The sequence below is a fragment of the Rhinolophus sinicus genome, chromosome 7, assembly GCF_057876585.1.
Source record: "Rhinolophus sinicus isolate RSI-liver-muscle chromosome 7, RSI-T2T, whole genome shotgun sequence".
Classification (NCBI taxonomy): domain Eukaryota; kingdom Metazoa; phylum Chordata; class Mammalia; order Chiroptera; family Rhinolophidae; genus Rhinolophus; species Rhinolophus sinicus.
In genome coordinates this window covers 54314665-54338347 of record NC_142507.1, presented here as the reverse complement: position 1 = coordinate 54338347, position 23683 = coordinate 54314665, and the positions used below count along the sequence as shown (strand labels likewise).

General features: G+C 50.5%; 1 protein-coding gene across 3 annotated transcripts in view; it reads left to right on the top strand.

Moving 5' to 3' along the window:
- Positions 1-23683, top strand: part of KCNN3 (potassium calcium-activated channel subfamily N member 3) — a 157183-nt gene that overhangs the window by 95518 nt on the left and 37982 nt on the right. For all 3 annotated transcript variants that reach the window (XM_074318660.2, XM_019711845.3, XM_019711844.3), the window contains one exon: positions 3188-3606. In XM_074318660.2, coding sequence (XP_074174761.1) covers positions 3188-3606 — 419 coding nt within the window. The remainder of the gene's footprint in view (positions 1-3187; positions 3607-23683) is intronic.

Here is a 23683-nt window from a genome sequence, read left to right as displayed (position 1 = left end):
GAAGAGCCACCGGGAGCCATGACACATGGCCAACTGCCATTTGGCTCAGTCTGGCACAGCAGCTGGAGACCGGGAGGACTTCTTCTCAGAAAGACCCCAAGCTGACTAGCGTGGACCCCAGCCTCTGAGAGCCTTTGTGGTAGAATCAGACTTTTCTGACCGCCACGTGCCTGCTGGCCTCTTTCAGAGGTACCTTTTTTCTACCTTTGCTTCCCCCCCCCCCTCCTTTCTCCCTTTCTTCAGCTGGTTCCACGGTGCATTTGCTGACTGGGAATTTTATGGTAACCATTACTGCAAGCCCAGGAGTTCATTTTACCACTGGCAATCAGCGCTTGTCCTCGGGGAAACCTAATTAGGTATTACAGGACTTTTGATGTCATTCCCATGGAAACCCCCATCGTAATGGTGTGCATGCAGAATATCTGCTCTGGGGAGCTTGCAAAAAAGTACATCTATATGTCATTACTGGATTTTAAGAAAATCTTCCATTTTTTCCCCTCTTGCTTTTTTTCTGCATATATATTTTTAAATGATGGAATTTTTCCCTGGAGTTTTTCTCCCACAGAGAGAGAACAATAGAGAACAGAAAAGCCCTTTTCCATTTTCTCTACTGTAATTTAAAAAAAAAAATTCATAGTTGCACACGAATGCAAGTTTTTCAGCTCGGCCAGAATGTCTAAGCAGGATCTCCCCTAATAGCTGAGAACATTTTAATGAAAGACATTGCTTAAATAAAGGAACTGAAAGGCCGCAAGGCTTTCAAAATAGAATGGGGAAAGCTGGTGAGTCCAACGAATCAACTCTAAACTTATTTACCCTGAAAAGGAAAGAAAGAAAAAAAAAAAAAAGGCAGGTTTCCTGTGTGCCTCGCGTGGGTCAGCACGCTGTCAGGCTGACAGTGGAGGCTCCAGGATGGCAGTCTCCCTGCCAAGACAGCCCACCCTCGGCCCTGCAGCTAACACACTGGGGGCTCCAGAAATGCCACTTGAACCGACCTGTTTGGAGGTGACCAGATGGCCCTTCAGAGTCACCCCATGGGGAGCTGTGAGAAACTCTAAGAGGGAAGTGTGCAGGCCTGGTCTGGATGAGGTGGGGGTGCAGATGGAAGGGCCTAGCAGACTTTACAGAGAGAGAACGAGAACGAGACAGAGAGAGAGTGAGAGAGAGAGAGAGAGAGAGAGAGCGAGAGAGAGCCTGTTATACACCCATGTACTACAGCTAAAATTCCAGGGTTTCTGGAGAATTCATAAATAACCAGAATTATTTTATTTAATACTTCTGATTGGCCATTCAAGGATGGAATGCCCATGCTGACCTCTTTGCTAGCTGCCAGCGAATCCCTTTGCCCCCAGGAGCCCTATCAGCAGGGGCCATCAGTCTGCAACCTGGAAGGTCTATCCGCCACTCATAGGCCCCCACATCCCACCCGAACCCCCCTTCACTCTTTATGAATGTCTCCCAGGCCAATGTCTTAATAATCCCTCACATTTTTAGAGAAGTTAGTAAAGCGCATCCCCCTTATTACCTGTAATACTGGGTGCTAATGCTAATCCCCTGAGTGGGCAGGGTCAAGGCTAGCTGTGGGAACAGGCTCCGAGAAGAGACCTCAGTCTAGCTCTCCAGCCTCTAACCACATTGTGTGTTGCCATCTCCCCCCCTCCCCGCCCCAAGGCTCTGCACCAGGAAACTGAAACAGAAGCAGGGCACCGGAGAGGTGGTGGTGACCCTGCCAGGGGACCAGCACCTGCCTTTCAGGTTGGGCAGAGTGATGACACACCCTCCCCTTTAACTCGGATGGCATAAAATCTCGTCCCCCATCAGGCAAATCAAAGGGATCTGTGACTCGTTGCTTCAGTTCCTTCCCAGAGTGAACCCAGTTACTATAGCCACCTAATGCAATTCTTTATTACAGGGTGGATGGTTTTCTTTTGTATCTGAAGAGTTTGGCCAGTCATGTCACAGTGGCTTGGCCTGTCGGTGGCAGTTAGGAGCGGGAGGAACCCTGGAGTAGCCATTAGGTCTTTCTATTTCCACGGATGGTGGAGATCTGTGTCTGGAAACGCCCAGGCTCAGCTATGCTGGGGAGGAGAGAGGGGGAGTAGGCTGGGTGCTGTGCTGGGTACCTGCCCTGTCCAGAGGTCACACCTTCTTAATTAGAGCCTCCTGGGTTGAGGGCGGCTCCTCAGCCCGTTGTCTGTAGTGCCTTCTAATTCCCCTCCATGATTCTCATCACCAGGCCGTGCTCAGAGTTGTTCTGTTCAACGCCGAGTCCTCCCGGTGAGACCGGCTTGTGAGCAAAGCCTGGGGCTTCCCCTTATGTGAACCCCAGCATGACTCTGGGCTGTGCACACAGCAGGTGCTCCGTAAATGCTTGTTTCAGCGCCTTTGCCCATCCTCCTGGCATGGCAGCGGGAATCTCATCTTCATGGAAAGTTAGGGCTGGAAGGGGCTTAGACGTTGCTGAGTCCAGCCCTCATTTTACAGAAAGACTGACCCCAACCATTAATAATGCTAAAAATAATCATAGTTAATACTTACAGAGCGTTTCCTGAGTCCCAGGCAGGATTCTGTGCACTCTGTATATCACATTATATGGTAGTTTCACAGCAGCCGCTAGGCAGCAGGGTTTGTCATTGTCCCAGATGAGCAAACTGAGGCACAGAGAGGTTTGGTGACTTACCCAAGGTCACAGAGCCAGTCAGAGTTGGGATCAGGATGCAGACCCAGGCCGCCCCTCTCCAGGTCCCACACCACTGACACCCCGCTGCTGGGTGTGAGAGCACAGTGCTGCCAGCAAACACCTGTGGGTCCCTTCTCTGAAAGGGGGAGGAGTCTGTGCCAGCCCGAGTGCCTCCCTCACACAGGAAACAACTTTTTCAGCTACACCCCCCCCCCCCCCCAGGGCTTGCTCGACTCAGGCCCAGGCAGGAGCTCAGGGGCCTGGTTTTCATAGAAATGAGCTGTTTTCCCCCCCTCCTCATGAAACAGCCAGTTTGGGGACGCCCTCGAGCAGGAAGGGCCCTGGGGAAGCAGGTTACAGAAATGGAGGCGCACAGAGCGAGTGTCTCAGCGGGGCGTCCCCACTCCCCAGCCAGGGCGCTCAGCGCACAAGCGAGGCCGCCACAGGGGGCCCTGACCCGCTGTGGGTTCCGTCTGGCCGCACTAACCGGCTCTCTGCTCCCGCCAGCTTTTCGTGATCGACAACGGTGCGGACGACTGGCGGATAGCCATGACCTACGAGCGCATTCTGTACATCAGCCTGGAGATGCTGGTGTGCGCCATCCACCCCATCCCCGGCGAGTACAAGTTCTTCTGGACGGCGCGCCTGGCCTTCTCCTACACGCCGTCGCGGGCCGAGGCGGACGTGGACATCATCCTGTCCATCCCCATGTTCCTGCGCCTCTACCTGATCGCCCGCGTGATGCTGCTTCACAGCAAGCTCTTCACCGACGCCTCGTCCCGCAGCATCGGCGCCCTCAACAAGATCAACTTCAACACGCGCTTCGTCATGAAGACGCTCATGACCATCTGCCCCGGCACCGTGCTGCTCGTCTTCAGCATCTCGCTGTGGATCATAGCGGCCTGGACCGTCCGCGTCTGCGAAAGGTATTTCCACGGGTCCCTCGCCTTCCGAGCACAGAGCCCTGCGTGGCGTGGGGGTGGGGGGAGGCGCGTGTGGGTCCCGCCGGAGGAACGACCGTGAGACACCTCACAGGAGACACCGGGAAAGGGGGAGGGCCGATCGACCCGGGCTGGATGTGAGCTGGAACGTGGGGACATTGAAACCGAGGTGCGCTGGGAAAAACCCCAGGTGTATCATTCCTCATTTTCGGTCCCCTCTTTGTTCACCGATAGGTCGATGCACTCTAGTTACATTGTTCACCCTGTCTGGTGTATAACCACTCTGCAGTTTCTGTGGCATCTCTTCCTCTTGGAGATGAAGGATGCTCGCTAGCATTTTAAAGGCTCTGAGAAGTCCTGCAGTAATGAAACTGGGTGGCTTTTGTGTGGCCCAGGTGTTCTCACAAGTATCCTCCCACAAGCCCTTTCCAGTGTGTAACAGAACAGTCCTGAAGCCTGGCTACCCCAAGGGTGGGCCACAGGCCCGCAGCTTACCGTATCCCCGGGAAGTCCTCAGCACGCAGAATCTCAGGCCCCACCCCAGGACTACTGAACAGAATTTGCATTTTAACAAGTTCGCCAGTTGGTGTGTGTGCACCTTAAAGCTTGAGAAGCATTGCGCTGATGGAACATACCTTGGGAGACATGGTTTGAGGAGGCTGGTGGCTGGACAGCGACGCAGAGAAACAGCTGGTGGGAGAGAAGGGCGATACGGCCTCACAGAGATCTGGGGCTCTAACACGTAGTGCCAGCCCCTCAGAACTGCCTTCGCCAAGGCTCAAGGGCAGGGTTTGTCACCACTCCTTCCACTGCCACCTTCACGTGGCCCTTGGTGACACCTCTCCCTTTCAGGCTGACCCTGGATATTCATTTTAATCTGATGTCACAGGTGGAGCCTGAACACCTAGCTTAGAAACCTGGATTCTGTGCCTAGGTAGCTGTGAGATCTTGGGCAAGTCACTTAACCTCTCTGGGCCTCAGTGTCCTCGTCTTAGAATGAGGGTCTCCTGAGATAGAAGGAGGATGTGTTCACCCGAGAGGTTATTACGTTGGGAGGCCTGGTCAAGCATCCCGTGTAACTTACACGGATCCTGGCAGCCACCCTTAATTCATCAGCGCTTACAACCGTATTGCCAGGTCTCCCATGCACCAGTGTCCCAGCAGGGAGAAAACGAGCAGAAGTCTGGAGGAGAGTTAGCCTAAAAACATCGCATGTGGGTAGTTGAGCCAGATTTCCCACCTATTTTGAGATGTTCTGTTTGCAGACATTCCTTTTAGATATTTGGCCGGCAGACACACAGTCATACTAAGGGGGTGCAGGACGAGGGCCCCCAAGCCTGGCACGGTCAGTCTCGGCAAGCCAGTGCCGTGTCACGAGACACTCGTGACGTGCAAAGCCCCAGGGACACATGGTACCCCCCCCATCCAGGAGCCCGCCATCATCTGCTCTGTAGAAGACCACACTTCACGATGCTTCGTGAACCTTCTCTGGTAAACAGACGCTCTTTCTGCAGAGGAGAAAGCATGTGCTTGGGGTCCAACCCATAGAACTCTTTGCTAAGCCACAGTGGGCCTCAGTTTTCTCATCTGCAAGCTGTGGATGATAATACCTGCTTGACAGAATTTGTGGTTACGGCTAAGCAAGATTGTTATGTGAACTGTACCCTCAATCCACTGAGAGTGAAAATGCATAATAATTACGGAGATCCATTGCTAACACTGGGGAATTTTGTGGCTGTCTTCTGCTTATATTCGGAACAAAGCCGTTCCTACCACAGGTAGACTAGGCCCTTCCTGTTTTCCTTGGTAAGTGATGGAAGCCGAGTCTTCCAACAATAGTAGTTGAATTTGCGTGGCCCTGTGAGGTGTTGGAAAGCATCTTCTCACACAAACCCTGTTTGGCACGTACGGTCACCTCATTTTTCAGACAGGCAAGTGGGCTGAACAGGGGACAGAGTCCCTGAAAGTGTAGTCGTTGTTTATTGAACGTGTCACAGGTACAGGTGACTATTTTTTACAGGACGATAAGAGTGCTTTAGAGCGCATAGTTTGCAAATGCCCCATTGCATTTCATTTGGCGTCAAATGACCCTGCTGAGGCTGCCCAGCCGAGGCTGGGTCACCCGGGCCCCCGGCAGACCCCAGGCCTCTGACATGACAGGCAAGCCCCAGCTGAAGTGCAGGGCAAAGGCCCAGAGAAACAATAAGCGGATGGCAAGTTCTCTGAAAGTGCCCCCTTCTCTCATAGAAAGGCCCTTTGGCCAAAGGCTTCTGCTTACATCTGACGTTGAAGCCCCGGTGGGTGTCCTCACTGCTCCTGGTCTCAGGAGCTTACCTGGTGCCAGTTTATGTGAAATGCTTCATATGCTTTCTGCGTTTGCCCTCGCAATCGACCTATGACAGGTACCATGACTGTCCCCATTTTAGAGTCGAGGAAGTGGATGTAAAGGCACCAGCCCGAGGTCACAGAGCTAGTCACTGTGAAGCCGAAACTTGAACTTGGTTCTGACTCCGAACGTCATGTCTGTCTTGCTGCTCCGGGCTGAATCCTGCACTTGCGGGGAACCCGTGGCCTAGACGCTCTCGGTGACTTTCCCCATCTGAGTGTTTCAAAGCCACTGAGACTGACACTTAAATCCCAGCCTTGCTGTTTGTCTGCCTCCCGCGTCTGTGCTCTTCATCACTTTATCACAGTGTCTTCAGGGCTGACTTCACGTTAGATTTAAACAGATCCGAAGGTAGTGGCAGCTGTGGCGTGCCGCCCAGGTGCCCCCTCTAGGCCCAGGCTGTCATTCCCTCAGCCAGGCTTGTCCGCTGTGGCCGAGTTCCTCTCCCAGAGCTGCTCTGGCTGAAGGGAGCTGCCTCAGCCAAGGTCAAGGCCCCTGCCCAGGGCCAGCAAGCAGCCAGTGACTTGTCCATGCAGGAGTTCAAAGGCCAGACCCTTCACCTCCAGGGCCACCAGGGCTCCAGGGCTCCCTGGGGAGTCACCAGAGACCCCTGTCATGTCTGCATGGCACTTCCTCTTCTCCCTCTGCCCAGTCCTGCCTCCCTCCCTCCCCACTGGGGGTGATCCTGACAGCAGCCCCAACAAACCTCTCGCACCCCAATCTCAGTCTCAGAGACTCTTTCTGAGGAATCTGACCTGTAGAACTGTGAAAACGTGTATGAATAAGTATGTTTCTTCCTACTCAGGCAACGCACTTCTCTTAAAAGATCAAGCAATTTCTTTTAGAATCAAGCTTAAATGACCATTGTCCTGTCCCAGTGTCACATAATAAGCAAGATTGGCCGAAACCTTGAGACAAGAATTAATCAACCAGAGGCTGGAAAGAAACTGGGAGGGGGGCTGCTTTGGGGGGGTGGAAGCATCGGGCTGGGGTGGCAGGATGATGTGGGCACGATGGCCTTGGTCTCTGTGATCTGATAATGGTCCTGTCACCCCAGCTAGCAGAGGGAATAAAAGACTTGCCCAAGGTCACATCGCAGTGCTGTGATGGGTTCCAGAAAAACTCCTGCTGGCTCGTTCCCATTCTAGGTGGCTTCCATCCGCCTGGACTTACCTCTATTTGTACGCACGCTCTTCTGAGGTTGCTATGGAAATCCCGCTTCAGCAAGACGCATTTTGAAAGACATTTCTCCTATCTTGGGCTGGCTTTTATGTGACAAGAAGGGTTTTTCACATTTGCTCCTTCCAAGGAGGGAGGGGGCACTCGTAGTGACCCAGAGCAGCGTGCTGTGGGGAGGGCAGCAGCCGGCCTCCCAGAGGCAGTGCCGACAGCAGGCGTCTTTTCCTTGGACCCCCCCCCCCCCAAGGCATTGTATCATGGGACCCGTGGCCTGACAGCTGTGGCACTTGGCATTCTCTGGGATTCTGCTGGCCGCCAGCCCACCTCCCACAGACCACCCAGAGCCCATCTGAGGAACCTCCTCGTTAGACACTGCCACACGCAGGGCGGACTTGCTGGTGAAGGGACCATTGCCGGCTTTCGTCCTCAGGGCAGTCGGCTGAGGAGGCGGGCTTTCCTGGCACGCCCTGCACAAAGGTCTGCCAGCTCACACGTGTGTGTTTGTCTCCCTGGGAGGAGCAGTGGGCTTCCTGTAGCGTGGGTGGGGTGGGCTGAGTCAGGTTTGGTAAGTGACCTTCCAGCCTCTCCAATGGACTCCCTTTGGAGTCTGCCGTCCTGAGGCTCCATGATGTACACGGGCTGCCTCAGTATCTCAGGCCCCCAGCTTGCCAACAGGTGCCTGGGGACAATATTAGGGACGTGCATCTTTTTCTGCATGTTTGTATTATCACGAGAAATCTGCTTTTGGAGACCTGGCCCCTGGGACTGGAGAAAAACCATCAGTGGTCCCTTCTTTCTCTCATTCAAACAGAGCCACCCCCCATTGCAAGGGAGACAAAAAAAGGCTTCCTGCCTCCACTCTCTCCTGCCTCGGGCACAGACACCCAGCTCTGCACCAGCCAGAAGCCGGGAGCAGGAACCTCCCTCCCGTCCCCATTTCCTTCCCACAAACCCCTCTCACCTTTGCCAGAGACTGCAACTCCAAGGAAGCAGGAGGGAGACGGTCTACAGGGTGCAGCCCACCGCGTGGCGGGACGCGAGTGCCCAGGCAGAGTGCTCGTGTGTGGGGCTGAGCTGAGAAGGCCCTGGGAACTGTGGACCGAGGGCTGCTTTCTCACGGCCCCTGGGGTGGGAGGCACAACCTCCATTGTGGACCCCCAGGGATGATGGGAAGAAATGATCAGAAAAACTTCTAGTCATAGTTATTTTAATCTAAAAAATTAAGCTTTGCTAATATTTAATATGCAGGTAGACAGTAAAACGTGGGTGCGATTTGTGAGGAATATATATATATATATATATTATAGAGAGAGACGGAGGGAGAGAGAGAGAGAGAAAGGGAAGGATGTGAACTCAAAAATTTTTACTAGTTGGAGTCCGTGATTCTAAAGATTTGTAAACCGCTGGTTTGGCGTGTCAGAGGACTAATTGGTGAGGAAAGTATTCTGCCACACCAGCTGAAGCCTGGTAGAGGCGGGTGCCCTGCCCTCTAGCTGGAGAAAGGAGAAGTCGGCACCCCAGGGGGCAGAGGAGGCCTAAGGCAATCCTGCCTCCCCAGACCAGGTGTGCACTGGTCACTCGGAATTGAAAGATGGATTCATGATGGGGTGGGGGACCGTGAGGAAAGGAGAGAAGGCAGGGGATCGATCCTATAGGAGGCCTTTGAAACAAATCTGCACAGCATCCAGAGAGAAGAAAATAATCCTGAAGGTGCTGGAGAATGTTGAATTACGAGGAACAAAAAGCAACCTTAGAAGATTCTTAGGCGTGACAGAGAAGAGGGGGCCCATGTGAAATGAAACCGTATCTGGCATTGAATGCCAGGATTGTTTTAGCAAAAAGAAAATCCGCACTGGGGGCTCTGAATTTTTGAAAGCCTGGAATGTGGAGGACAAGCTTCCAAGTGCTCTCGAACTGCAGAAGACAAGAACAAAGCGAGGAGAGAAGATGGGGAATGGGGCAGGCTGGAGGCTCTAGAGTCAAGGCTAAATCCGAGAGCCAGGGCCGGCCCGGTGGCTCAGGTGGTTGGTGCGCCATGCTCCTGAGGCTGAGATCTCTGGTTCAAAAAACAAAACAAAACAAAAAATCCAAGAGCTAGAGTTGTTTTGGAGGAAGAAACCAGAATAATTTCGATAAATGCATAGTCAAGGACCGGCACCAAAAAAAACTTTTCCAGGATTAGCCGGCTGGAAAGGTGGTGGGAGGTTAAGATTAGGCTGATCAAAAAGGCTTTCTGTTTCCGTTAGAAGGGAGGTGAGATAACTTTTCTTTTTCTGGAAAATTTACTGGATCATAAGGGTAAGGAATCCTGGAAGCATGCAGGCAACGCGGGGCAGACTTTTCCTCAGGAACCGTAAATCCCAGGGCACTTAGGGCGTTACTGTCGTTCACACGAGGAAACAAGAGGAACAAAAGCCATTCCTGGAGTTTTGTGGGCTCAGAAGGTAGACACCCTACGCTTTGGGGGCACTCGCCTACCGGTTGGCCAAGGGATGAATCATAATTAAGATCTTGATAATGGAACATTGTGAGAGAAAGACTGGTGGACAGCACTGACACCAAGTGACATGAAATCCAGATGACATTTAAGTGTCGTTGCAAATCCAAGTTCTAATGTCAAAAAAAAAAGATTTTAGAAAGAGTAGCTGTGTGAAATAAAAACAATAATTCCACAATAATTAGAGGGTTGCAAACCCTCAGATTAGAAGGGTCAGAGACAAAGGCTAGAAAGGAATAGTAAAAGCATGCTACATTCATCGTCTTAGGTAGAAGAGAATTTCAAAAGCCTAATCGCTTGATTTTAATAATTAGAGAAATGTAGTTTAAATCATTATTTTTAACTTAAAGATAACCACAGATAGAAATTTTAAAGTATAACAATAGTACCAACCAGGTATCATGTCCCTTGATCCGTACCACAGCTCTGTGAGGTATTATCTCCATTCCACATGTGAGAAGACTGAGGCACAGAGAGGTTAAGCAATGTGCCTGGGGTCACAGAGCCAGGGAGAGGCTGAGGTGAGGCTTCAACACCCTGCCTGAGAGCCTTGCTTTTCCCTACCCTGAGGATGTGCGCTTTCCACATTCCCGGATGAGACACACAAACAACATCACAGACAGAAAAACAAAGGAAGCAAGAAGGAAGAATTTAAAAACACAAAGCATGAAGCAAGATGAGCGAAAACCAGACTTAAGATTTATAACAATCGACATAATTGAGTTTAGCTTCCCTTTGAGAAGACAACGCCTCTTACCTAGATAGGATTTAAAAAGCAAAATTTAATTTCATGCTATTTACAGAGGAGGTACCTGAAATGGAAGGACCCAGAAAAATAAATGAGTAACAAAGATTTCTTAGGTATGTGCAAACCAAAGGGTAACTGAGTAGAAGTCACCATTTTTAAACCAAGTTTCATTCAAAGCAAAAATCATTAAATGGTCCAAAGAAACCATTTAATATAGATAAAAAGACTAAACTCAGTAAAACTGTGAAATTTTATGCAAAAGTAAATAAATAAGGAGGTTGAGAATCTGAATAAATACTGAACTTTGTAACCTGTAAACAAATAATACATTTTTTAAAGCATTCATGGAACATTTACAAAAGTCCATCAACTTCTTGGCTACATGTTTCAAAACATCAGAAAGAATTTTCAGGTATATTCTCTAATTACAAGGCCATAAATCTTCAACTGAAAGGAAACTTCTGGCGGGGACTTTTAAATCAGTCTCTTCAATTACAACTTGGTCAGAAGAGAATTATTTGAGCTACTATTTGAAAGGTTATAATGACAACTCTATATATCAAAACTCAGGGTGTGACCAAAGTTGTACTCAGATGAAAAGAATCCTTAAGTTTTTCATTTTGTAAAAAAATGAAGCATGAAAAGAAATTGAATTCATTAAAAGAACAAAACAAACTTCAGGAGAGCAGATGAAGTTTATAACAAAGACAGACGGGAATTAATGAATTTAAGAAAAACCCAGAAGAACAGAGTTTATAAATCTAAAAGATACCAAATGTCTAAGAAATCTAATCGAGGAAAAGAGTTAGGAAACAAACAAAATTAGAAATTTTAAGGGGGGAATAACTACTGATTCTGTGGATGTTTTAATAAATGAGCTCAATTTTTTTTTTTTTAAAGTGAAGACCATGAGGGGAACTTTTTCTACTAGATATTAAAATGCATTATAAAACTAAAGTCCTTGTGGCACTACTGAAAAATCAGTGATGACAGATCGATGAAACCTAATGGAAAATTCCGAAATAAACCCTAGTGTGTAAGAACCCAATATTTAAAAAAGAAAACCAATTAAGAAGCACTAGGTTACTCAATAAATGTTAAAGGGGAGATTGGGTATTTGGATGAAAAACCAAATTAGAACTCCATCTCTAACCAGCCACTAAAAGAAACTCCAAACAGAGTTAGATGTAAAAGAACCATGAACAAACTCTAGAAAACAAAGTGAATATTTAATCAATTCTGAGATGGGAAAGAGCATAAAAATCTCAGAAGAGAAGAAACATGAAGGAAAAGACTGGTGTATTTGATAACATTGTGCATACAATTTTAGATTTCTGTCCTTCAAAAATATAGACTTATTTAAAAAGCAAATGTTACGCTAAGAAAAATATTTGCCATAAACATGACAAGAGGCAAATATCCCTATTTACAAAGCAGTCTTAGATACCAGTCAGAAAAACTCATCTTCTCGGTAAAAAATAAGCTAAACATAAAAGATAATCAGAAAGGAAGAAATACAAAAAGCCAATAAAATGAAACACAGATACATTCAGCCTCACTCATCAAGGAATTACAAATTAAAACTGCAAGGACAATGACTTTTTCCCCTCTGGAATTGACAAAATTTTAAATAAATATAATTCAGTGCTTAACAAATTGTTATTGGTGGTGGTGGGGTGGGTGGGTTGTTTCTGTCACCCTGATGGCAAGAAAGAAAACTAGCACTACCTTTCTGGAAAACTAACAGTTCTGTCACGGGCACCTGTACAAATTTGTAACTTTACCCCAGTCATGCGCCTCCAAGGAAGCTATTCTAATGCCATAATCAATTTATGTCAAGATTCTTCAGCATGATGCCACCTCCGATAGGGCAGAATCAGAAACCAAGTAACGGTCCGGGATTTAAACAGTGAAATAAATTATGATGGCTAGTTAGGCAGCAGTTTGAAAAAAAATCAGCCTTTTGAAGACTATAAGGTAGGAAGACAGCCATGGTGTGATATTTGTAAAAGAAGCACACAAAATAGTATTACATAGGATGTTATCCATTTAAAATACATCGGTATTATAACATGCATAGAAAATGATTAGGAAATACTGTAAATATTAAGTCGTTTACTCTGTGGAATGTTACATGTGATATTTTCCATTACATCGTATTGTATTTTCTACAATGAGAGGGCATGACTTAATGTATAAGTGTTTGTTTTTTGATGGAAATAGGTAGCGTTTGTTTTTCCTCCCGTCCCCAAACCCCTTTTCGTCTTCCTCAGGAACTGGTGTTTGACATCAACAGGGCTTGGCGAGTAAGGTTCAATGGCTCCGTTTTCACATACAATTCTCCCAGAAAAGAGCAATGGAAAGTTGCTTGCTGAGGGTTGTTTCCCTTCCGACCTAACAGCCATTGACTTCAGCGGTTAGGGCGGCGGCCGCAGTCCTTTCTCCTGGCGGGTGTGGCACTTAGAGCCCTCTGTGGCCGCAGGACGTCTATGGGAGGACCAGTGTCCAGGCAGGTGGAGTTGTGCAGGTGACGGGTGACCCGAGGCACGGCTCCATTCGCTCTCCAGCACCGGCGGCTGTGGGCTGGCCATGGGCGCCCACCGGGGAACGCGGGAGCGCGTAGTCCGCGGGGAGAAACCTCGTGTGTGCGGGTAGTTCCCGCACGGCCAAGGGCAAGTGGAGATTGATGTGGGCGGGGCCGAGGCGCGCTCCGACAGAGGGTGGCGGGCGGGGGGAGGGGGGAGGGGGGAGCGCGAACTTGGGGGCCGGGTGGGCGGGGCCTCCACGGCAAGGGCGGCTGCAGAGGAGGAGCCAGCAGAGTTCAGGTTCAATCCGTGCAGTGCGAGCGCCCGCGGGCAGCCAGGAATGGCCTCAGGGCTGATTCTCCGCTGCAGGCCCGCTTCCCATTCCGGTCTCTTGCAGCACTCTCATTCTCATTTCCTGTGCAGATTTTACGTTTTCTTTTTTTTTTTTTTTCCATTCCTACTCCTTCACTTTCTCTTTCTGTTATTTCTGATTCAACACACTTCTTTCCTCTTTCTCATTCGAGCTCTCTTGAGAAAGCTCATTTGAGCTTTCTAATTTTGTGCTCTCTGACGCTTCAGCATGAAAACCGTTCATTTGTGATAAGTTTCTTCGTACCTTTATTTACATTAAATAATATTCTATTGCGTGTGCATTATATTTTAATTAATGGATGACACTTCTTAGGAGAATCAAGAACCGGGGAAGTGAGGGAAATTTCCGTAAAATTGGCATTCCGAAGCACTAAGGTTGGGACGGTGTGGGTGCAAAGTGAACGCCATATTACAGTGAGAAAGCATTCCATTTCCACTTGAGTCAATCCCCAAATGACACCAGCCTGTATTACACTAAAGCCTGGGTTTCCCTCCGTTCTGTCTGCTGGGAAGTGACCGGTGCCATCTTGCTGCTTCCAGTATCTTTGCTTTAGGTAGATCCAGCTAAGGGCCGGGTCCTAAATGCCAGGTTCTTTGTCCAGCTGGGAAGGGTTATCCAACCTTTCCCCACCTGGGAATCCGAGAGACAACGAAGCCCTACAAAAATGGGCTAGTGTGACCATCTTCCCATTCTGCCAAGGACGGTACACACAGCTAGTACCCTCCTGGATGTACTGGAGAGAAGCTGCGTTATCTCTTACCATGATGCCCAAGAGCATCTGGGCTAAATCCTCCCGCCCTCCCCCGCCCCCCGCCAGTTGAAAGGGCTGCACCACACTGCAAGGAGACAGTGCCCCAAATCCCACAAGGGTGGGAGTCCTTGGAGGCAGCTAAGGTGAGGAAAAGGGAGGGGGTGTGGAGGCCACGGCAGCCACATCTATTTGTGGGCTGACATTAGTCAAGACAGGAAATCCGTATTATGTCAACTTTAGGTTATTTCATTTGCCCCTGGCGATTCCCGTATGCCCTGTATCTCCAGCGCAGGCACCCACCAGCGAGGGAGTAAAATGCCTTTTGAAAATTTTCGACATGTTTCAGCTGAGCCAACACATGCTGACAGTAGCGTCAGCGGGCCAGAGGCTGAAGTCCACGATGGGTACAGCCTGAGCTCAGGGTCAGAGGACAGTTGGTTCCTGGTTCCACCAAGTACCTTGCACACTATATGTGTACTTCACCTGACTAGAGTCACGCTATCTCTGTTGATCACACCCTTGGGATAGGGAACTCACCACTTTAAAAGACCATTCACTCCAGGTGCGGACAGCTCCGACTTAGACCTACCTTCTAGTGTTGGTTAAATTGAACTCTTGTACTTGCTGTCTTGGATCCTAGCTCTGTTTTCTGTAGCCACACATGAGAAACTCAAGCAGCATAGGCTGGTGGTGAAACCATCACCATCTAGGCACACATGGGTGAGGGTCTTTGCTCACGCTCTTGCTAGCAGGTGACCTTGGGCAAGCTGGCCCCACGACATCCGGGAAATGGATAATTCACAAAAAGCCCTTAACACAGGGTAAAGTACTTACCACGTGGGGAATACCCAGTGCAGTGGACTGGCATTCCCTCTTCCCCTGAAGGCCCCTTATGTATTTGAGAAGTGGTTTCATCATCTTTAAACGAATGGTCTCGAATCCTTCAGCAAGTCCTCACAGGACTCTGTCCCAATCAGACTCCTGCTCCTCCACCACCCTGGTTCTTATTCTTTAAAGTCTCTCAAAGTCATCTCTTCCTGCTCCGTCATGGATACAGACCCCTGTCACCTTACACAAGACTACAGGAGTCACTTCTCTGGCTTCAAATTGTACACCCCTAGATCCATTGTATTACCTCTAAAAGACTTCAGTATCTCCCTCTAGAAAATTAAGTCCATATTCCTTGCTTTACTTTCCACGATCTTCTGCTGTTTGACCCCAGTGAACCCATGATGAAACCAGTTTGGTTCCTTTTTAGTAACATTAGCAATGATTGTAATGTGGGGGAAGAAGAAACTTTCCTTTACCCTTCAGAGTTGGTCTACCTTTCAGCTGGTCTAATAATTAAATCTACATGAGACGGATTAACAAGAGAAGACCAAATTTAATTATGTACCTATGTATGGGATCCCCACATTCATGAGAGGTCCAGAGATGGAAAGTTAAAATGAGGCATATATGACATTCTGAGCTAAGGATGGGTAAGGTGCTTTGGGGCTTCAGCGGGGAGGAGAGTCATTCACAGGACGATAAGAAGGGCAGATGTTCTGTAATTAGATGTTTGCCCTGCCCTATAGCTAGGTCAAAAAAGTTATCTCTGAGGGCGGCCTGTTAGCTCAGTTGGTTAGAGCACGGTGCTCTTAACAAGGTCTCCCGGTTCGCTCCCCACATGGGCCACTGTGAGCTGCACCCTCACAACTAGATTGAAACAACTACTTGACTTGGAGCTGATGGGTCCTGGAAAAACACACTTAATAAATAAAAGTTTTAAAAAAAATTATCTCTGGTGCTAACTCTTATACGGACAAAGCCCTAATTTAAATTCTTAAGGGAGATGTAAAAGTTTCTCGTGGGCCCACAGGGTCTCAGTTGCTTTCACCTCAAAATAATTCACATGCCCAAGAGGCACGTCTTAGGGAGGCCTGTTCTGAATCCCCATAGTAATAACACATCAGACTTCTAAATGTAAGGTTTTGTTGCCTACAAAATTGAAAGCAGTGGCACCTGAAGTCAGAAAACCCCGGCTCACAGCCTAGCTTAATTATGGACCAGCCTTGTGACCTTGGGCAAGTCACTTACCTTCTATTAAATAAGACAAGTGCCTATGACTGTAGTTGGTTCTTGACACACGCTAGGTCCTTTCCTTTCCTGGGCTTCATTGTTTTGGTCTGTAGGTTGGAGATCTAAGCCTGTCTTACCTACGTCCTAGGTGGGTTATGAAGTACGGGCAAGGGAAGGCATGAAAAGCTGGGGAGACATAAATTACAAAACTATGTTCTTTGGCTTCTCCCAACCGCCCTAAGAAGTGAGCGGGCAGGATGGAGTCCAGAGTCCCCATTTGGTGGATTAGGACATGACAACTCAGCGAGGCTTGGGGATTTGCTCCGTCCCCTGACTTGCAGGGTGGCGGAGGCCTGGGACCCCTGGATCCTGACTGCCTGCTGCAGGGTTCTCAGGCTGTTTGTTAAATTGGGGAGTTGTCTTATGTGATCAAAGGGCAAAGAGTATACTGTGCAAAGAAAAATAAGCTTATCTTTTCGTGTGGACTCTGATGTCATTTTATAATCGGTTTGAGGGCATGCTATCTGGTACCTAGACAGAAATTGTGATTGATGCTGTAGAAAACCAGCAATTTTCAGTGAGAAGTCACTTTTTGTTAGTGGATACAGGTAGAAACAGCTCTTCATCCTTGAATGCCACCCCAGTTTTCGGGGGGGTGGCCTGGGTTGGAGACTAGAGATTTCCTGAGAAAGTATGTGTCAAAATTAATGAAGTAAACAGCTATCTTCTCCAACTTACAGAGTTAACTAGATGTGACTATAGTTAACTGGGCAGTAGCTTTATAATTATTTTGTCAAGTTTAACATACGAAATTGCTCCCACTTAGTTACCAGCGTTCCTAATTTGTTTTGTTCTTGTTTATAATTTAAACGCTGCATTTCGTTGAGGGAATAAGTGTGTCTTGAGGCTTTTCATTATTTCAGAAATTAGACTAGACTCTCCTGAGGGTTTCCAGACTGTCACTGCGGCCAAATTAGGCAAAGCCTGAGGGCTGGGGAGACCCTGAGCCAGGGTGCGCTCAAGCCTGAGGAAGGAGAGAGCCGTCATTTAATAAGAGCGTTTCCGTGCTTCTTGCATACACCATCCCACTGGACCCTCTGGGAAGCTGTTGCAGTACTATCTCCATTTCACTGATGGGAAAACGGGGGCCAAGGGCAGCGGGTAACTCGCCCACCAATGTGTGAGGTTGCCGTTTAATTACCTGTCCCCCAGCAGATAGTAGGTCTGTAAGAGGATGTCTTCTGGAGTGCCCAGACTTGTGGATGTTAGTAATGATTTCTGAACAAGTAAAGAACACTAGGCTATAGGTCAGCGCTTTCCAGTCTGGGCGGCTTCTCCTCTGTGGCCCAGCATGTGGTGAAGTGGATGGGGCGGGAGTAATTGTCCCATTTTGGAAATGAGGGAATGGCACCTTGGAGAGGTAAAGTGAGGCAGAGTCTCAATGCTAGCCCAGGGCTCCTGCCGGGAGGGGGAGGGTCCTCCACCTGCTGTCCCCACACCCCCATCCAAGGTCCCCCTGGCAGCTGGGGAGTCATCCATCCCGAGCACTCTCGGGGCTGGCTCTGGCTCTCGCTGATTCACTCTGTGCTTGAAAATTCTAGAGCCAAAGGTCACTTAAGCTGCCAAGCCAATGAGTGACACGTATTTGGGTGAACAGATGACAATGATGGTAGTAGCCATCTTTGTTTCAGGAAATGATTGTGTTTCCTGGAATGTCTGGGGAGAATTGTGCCACTGCTGGAGGGCGCTTCATAAAATCACTCATCAGATAACCATAGAAGCCCACAGACGAGTGTTTGGCTAAGGACATGTCACCACCATTATCACGACTGTGGTCTTTCCTTGTCACCCACTCCACTCGAATCATGACAGATTTGATCAAAAAATGCAAAGAGGAGGCCTTCTGAGGACTTGACACCCGAGGATTTTTCTCCACATCCCCTCTCTGTCTATCTCCCTCATTTCAGTGAGTCAGTTTTTTCTCCCATCTGTTTGCTTTTTGGCACATTATGCAACTGTCTGGGCTCTTTCATTTTGCTTTCCAACGTTTTCCCTCCCGACACTTCTCCTTTGTTCGGGCAGCCTCCGCTCATCTGCTGGTCCCAGTCCTATGAAGTGTCAGAGGTGGGTTGTACTTTTCAGGCAGCATTTTGTTGCCTGGCAACATGTAACAAGTGTCTCCTGTGATGGCTGCTTCCTGTAAAACAGAGCCAGGGCTGGAGACGCTGGGATGCAGGAGCCTCCGGGGGGCCTCTCTGGGGCCGTGGGGAGGAGGAGGGAAGGAGAGAGACAGACGGGCAGACAACTTGGCTTGTACGGTGACTCTGAGAGTAGCCATTCTGACTCTTTTTTAATGGCCGAGGCACCAGCTCACCTTCTCCTGTTCTGTTTCAGGAAACATAGGTAGAATTCTGTGGTCAAAAGTCTTGGTTCGGGGCTCTTTAGTGTATTTAGCCAAATCCTCACATTTTTTAGATGAAGGAACCAAGGCGCCCAGAGAAGGGAAGTGACTTGTCCAGAGTCACACAGCGAGTTGGAGAGCATCTGAGCTCCCAGTTAAGGATCCTTTTCCTGGCGCCGACCATCCCGGGCTGGCATGACTGGTGCCTCGTGGGGTAGAAAGAGGCAGCTCAGCGGTGAGCACAGTGGACTTGGGTGGGCCCAGCATGCTCCTCTCTGGCCTCCATTTCCTTATCTGCAAAGAGTGCGGTTTGCTGGTCTAGAGGTAGCCCAAGGCTCGGTGACTCCCAGGGACAAAGCTGACTCAACCTGCCCAGGTCTTTGCTGGTCTCTCCGTCCCTCAGAAAAGCCCAGAAGTTGGGGCAGCCCAGGCTTCCGGGCTAATGCTCGTAGGAGAACCCCATCCTGCAGGCAGAGACCCTCAGCACAGCCTCTGTTGTAGTCCTGGCCACATATGTCACCATTAGGGCGGTTTCGGGCAACCCTCCTGGGAGTCTGTGTTTTTCCAAACATGGCCCCTCAAGGATGGGAGCCGCAGGGTCCCCCCCCCCCCCACTTAACCAGCTCTCCGTCCTCTGTGGGCAACGGGAGAGTGGCAGCTGCTCAGAGCTGGAAGGGGCCGAAAGCGCCTGTGGCCCAGGTGCCTCATTTCTCAGCTGGGCAGGTGGGGCCCAGAGCTCTGAGGGGGCAGCTGACGTTAAGGGGGTTTCATACCATTCCCTTCAGGCCCTGCAAAGGAGAAGAAACCTCCAGATGGGTCATCTCCTTGTCTTGCTCCGTCTTTTCCTCCAGCAGGAATCTCTCAGCTCAAGAGGCAGAGAAAGGGAGTATGATGCTGAGGGCACTGTCACCCCAGCTGCAGCCTTTCCTTCTGCTCTGCGGCTGTGGAGGTGAGGGCCGGGGGTGCGGGGGCCGCCTGGCTGAGCCCCGAACATGAGTCTTTCCTTCCAGCTCTGGACAGTTAGAAGTCCCTCGGGTGAGAAAGCCCCTTGGGGGGAGAGCTGAGTGTGTGCTGGCTGCGTCCCTTCCTTTCTCTGCCTAGTACTGAGCTTTGGAATTAGCATTATTTCAAGTATATTCCAGGACTTTCCAGTTAATCAGGTACACCCAGGTCTGGGTGGTTTGGCTGTGTGACAGGCGGGCCTGGACCAGCCCCTGAGACCCTGCCTGCCCCAGACTTTGTCACCCTTCCTGTGGCCAAAGCCCAGCCCACAAATCCAAGGAAGTATGTGGCCTGGATGCCCAGGCCTGTGGAGAGGTCAGAGGTCAGAGGCAAGCACCCTCCAGTGCCGGCTGCGTGTGGTCAGGGAGCATTCTGCAGCGTCCCCCAGGACCCCACAGCCGTGTCTCCCAGATCAGGGAGGTTGCCTCTGCCAAGTCAGAATTCTTCCCACTTACTCTGTGTCCGGCCTCCTCCCCAGCTCCCCCTCTCCTCAGTGGCAGGGGTGGCTGTCCAGCCAGACCTCCACGTCCTGCCCTGGAAGCCCCACTGCCCTGGGAAGCAGTAACAAGGAAACCCCTTCCCAGGATATTTCTTCCAGCCTGTTTCTCTCTGTTCTTGGTCACGGGGCGTTCCCCACCTCCCTCCCACACTAACCCTGCCCAGGTGAGACTGTAGCTCTGTGCCCGCCTCAGCATTTGCCCTCGGGGGGAGCTGCCTGCCTCTAATTCTCTTTGGAAAGCACAACTGAGAGGAGAAAGACACCCCTTCTTTCCTTTGAGGCTCCAGCCGGAGCCACCGCCTCCGTGGCACTGCCCTCCAGGGGGCGCCATTCACATTGACATCCTGCTGAATGGCGCTCCTGGATTTGCACAGTGCACAACCTACACTGCTGAACACGCTGCTGAACGGGGCAGCCCTGCTGTGGCTGAGTCCCCTGTGAGGCTGGCTCACTGCAGTACAGGCCGGGATCAGATACCAGAGAAAGGGAGAAGCCCCAGCAGTCTCCCGCTCCGGCTTTCCGGGCCGCCGCTTCCCCAGCAGCATAATATGGTTGAAGATGGCGCTGCGGGATCAGCCAGACCAAGGTCACCCGCAGACTCTCACACTGAGGAGATGTTTTATTTTGTGCCGGTTCCCTAATCTCGCTGAGCCTGAGTTTCCAACTCAAGAACAGGGGAAATGACCTTAATGAATCTTGTTTTGTGAGGATTAAATGAGATAATGCACACCAGGTTTGGCCTGCGTGGCCTGCGGCTGACGCTTAACAAATGGTGATGATCGTTAGTGCTTAAAATAGGGCTAATGTCCGGTCCTACCTGCCTCACAGAAATGGTCCCAGAAATCAAATGAGATGAGAAAGAGATCATCTCTGACGTCTTTGAGGAAATATTTTGCAAGAATCCCAATCACTGTTGTTCTTGCCTCTCTGTATGTGAAAACCTAAGAGCTGTGAAATGACTTTGCTTCCGAGTCACGCTCTGTGACTGATGGCAGATTGTCAGACAAGGCTCGACCAGGAGAGAAAAGCTCACAGGTGGCAGACTGAGGCCTCAGGTGGGTGGAGCTGAATGAAAACCAACGATAGCAGCCGATAGCAGCCGGGAGAGAAAGCAGAGGGGTGTGAGATGGGACCAGGCTTAAGCGTCACTGCCCTTGGAGCCTCCGTGTGTCCTTTGGCACTTCTGCTGAGCTTCTTCCAAGGGCCTGGCCACCTGGGCTGGCCCCGACGGTGCAAAGGGAAGTCCCAGGAGCAAGGACACACTAGATGGATAGATCGCATGGTGGGAGGTGAGAGAGAGGAGCGTGGGGGTAAGGGAGCTCCACTAGGGCACTTGATCCAGGAAGGCTTTCTGGAGGAGGTGACTCTCTGGGCCTGAGGGTTCTCCAGGCAGAGGGTCGGAGGTGGGGGAAGCGCGGGGTGGGGGAGAGAATAAGCAGTCGCTTATCAGGGGCTCAGCTGCACTCAAGGTGAGCAAAGCAGGCAGGGGCCAGGCCTCTGTGAGCAGCTTAAGGAGTTTAGACTCAATCCTCTCTCACAGCCAGCAGTTCCCATTTATGTACTTGTTTCTTTTATTCTGGCGATGTAGGAGAGATGGTACTCAGTCACCCGACCGTGGCTGTGGGAGTGCCCAGGGTATCAGTCATTTCCATCAGGCTAGCCTCCCTTGCCACTGAGAAAACATCAGCATACAAGACAGCGGAGTGATGTTATCATAGGGACAGCCTTGAACGTGCGCGGCCATGAAACACGAGATCACGCACAGATGTCCGTGCTTCCACGACTGTTAGTCCTAGACAGAGGGTGTGTATATGGCAGGGTGTCTCCACCCTGAGGCTGACAGCACCCCTGCCCTACCCCTCACCCTAGGCCAGTGGGAGCTCTGATGGGTTGTGAGCAGGGGAGGGTCATGTGTTTTGGAAAGATTTCTCTGCCTGCAGAATGGGGAGGGGTCAAGGGAACACCAGGATGACCACGAGACAAGTAGACCAGCTGGGGACCCTGCTGAGTGATGTACAAGGGACAGGAGCTGCCTCCACCGGGGAGGTGTGGCTGGGATGGGGAGTCGGGAAGGCGTGAAAGAACTAGAGGAACCGGAATGGACAGGCCTGCCTCACTGGCTGTGGGTGACGGAGGAGGAAATGCGAGGACAATGCCCAGTGTCCCGGTCGTGCCCACAGATAGGAGTTGCGGGAGGAAGAGGGGCGGGTGTGGAGGGGACCTGAGCATTGGGGAGGGGGCAGGTAATGAGCAGGGTCTGGATAAGTTGAGCCTAATTGACCTGCTGTCCCCCCAGAGCTGTTCCACAGGGACAGACGGATGCATGACGGGTATGAAAGAGGGGAGGTTGTGGCCGTTTCGGAGGTCTGGGCGGTGGCAGGGAAACTGCAAGGGTCCTGTGGTCACTAGAAAAACTGGTGCTGTGGTCCCAGGGGACAAGGACGTGTGTCCCTACTCTGCGCAGCTCTCCCACTCACATCCCAGGACTCTCCTCTGCTGGGGGCTCCCCAGGCAGGGGCCCCGTGTGGTTTCATCTTATGCCATTGGTATCTGGGCACTGGGAGGTGCGAAATAAAAGCTTGCTGGGTACACAAAACCAGCCTGCAGCAAAGACTGGTGTCTCCACAGGGACTGTCGACCCTTCATGGTGGGGTTCCCGCTGTGGGTCTCACAGGACAGCGTGAGGAAGAGGGTGAGCCAGTGAAAGGGAGACAAGAGGGAGAGAGAAAGAGAGGCGAAGGCAGTGTCTCAAAGGAGGGAAAGAGAAAGAAGGAAGGGAGAGATGACAGAACAGAGAGCCAATGGAAGAAAAGTAGAGGAAGGGGCAGAGGGGAACCGAGGGCCCAGGGGTGCCGGTGACAGTGCCAGGGTGTTGGTCCCTTGGCTCCACCCATTGAAGCCATGTGCTGGTGACTTCGAGAAAGCACCTTTTTATCGGCCCTGCCTCTCCCCCTGTGGTCCGCCGCTCCCACTGGTCCACCTGGAGGACCCCACCCCAGCCCACCCCTGCTCGTCCTGAGTGGGGTAAATGTCCTCAGAGAAGGTCCCTGCTAAGTGCACTGTGCCCTCCTGGACACTCGTCTCAACTGTAACTCCGCCTTTTCTTTGGGGTTGCGTCGCTCGGTGTCGGCCTCCTTCACTGCACTGAGTTCCGGGAAGCCTGGCGCATAGTAGGAGTCCATGTGTAACCGTGGGCTGAATACACGCATCTCTTAAGCCCCAAATACATGCCAGGTGTTTTGCCTGGTCTTACAGTTGTTATCAAACCATCAGCACGATCCCGTGAGAGCTGTTTTACACGCTTCATTTTAGAGAAGGAAAGTCTGGGACGGAGAGAGGTAAGCGCCCAACCAAGGCCACGCCATAACGGTGACAGGGCAGGGTCTGAACCCCCAGCCCCCCTCCGTCACACCACCACAAACACCGTGGAAGACACACTTCCCATGGGAACAGTGCTTCTTCCAAACATATTGTTTTTCTCCATTTTTGTGCATTTTATTAATCATTTCCAAATCGGGAAACATGGAAATATTTTTTAATCAGAAGAAAGAAAACATTGCAAATAGAGAAACTGACTCAGAAGGATTTGCCAGAGGAGCCATCTGGTTTTTAATTTAATAACCTTTCAGAGAGGCTGACA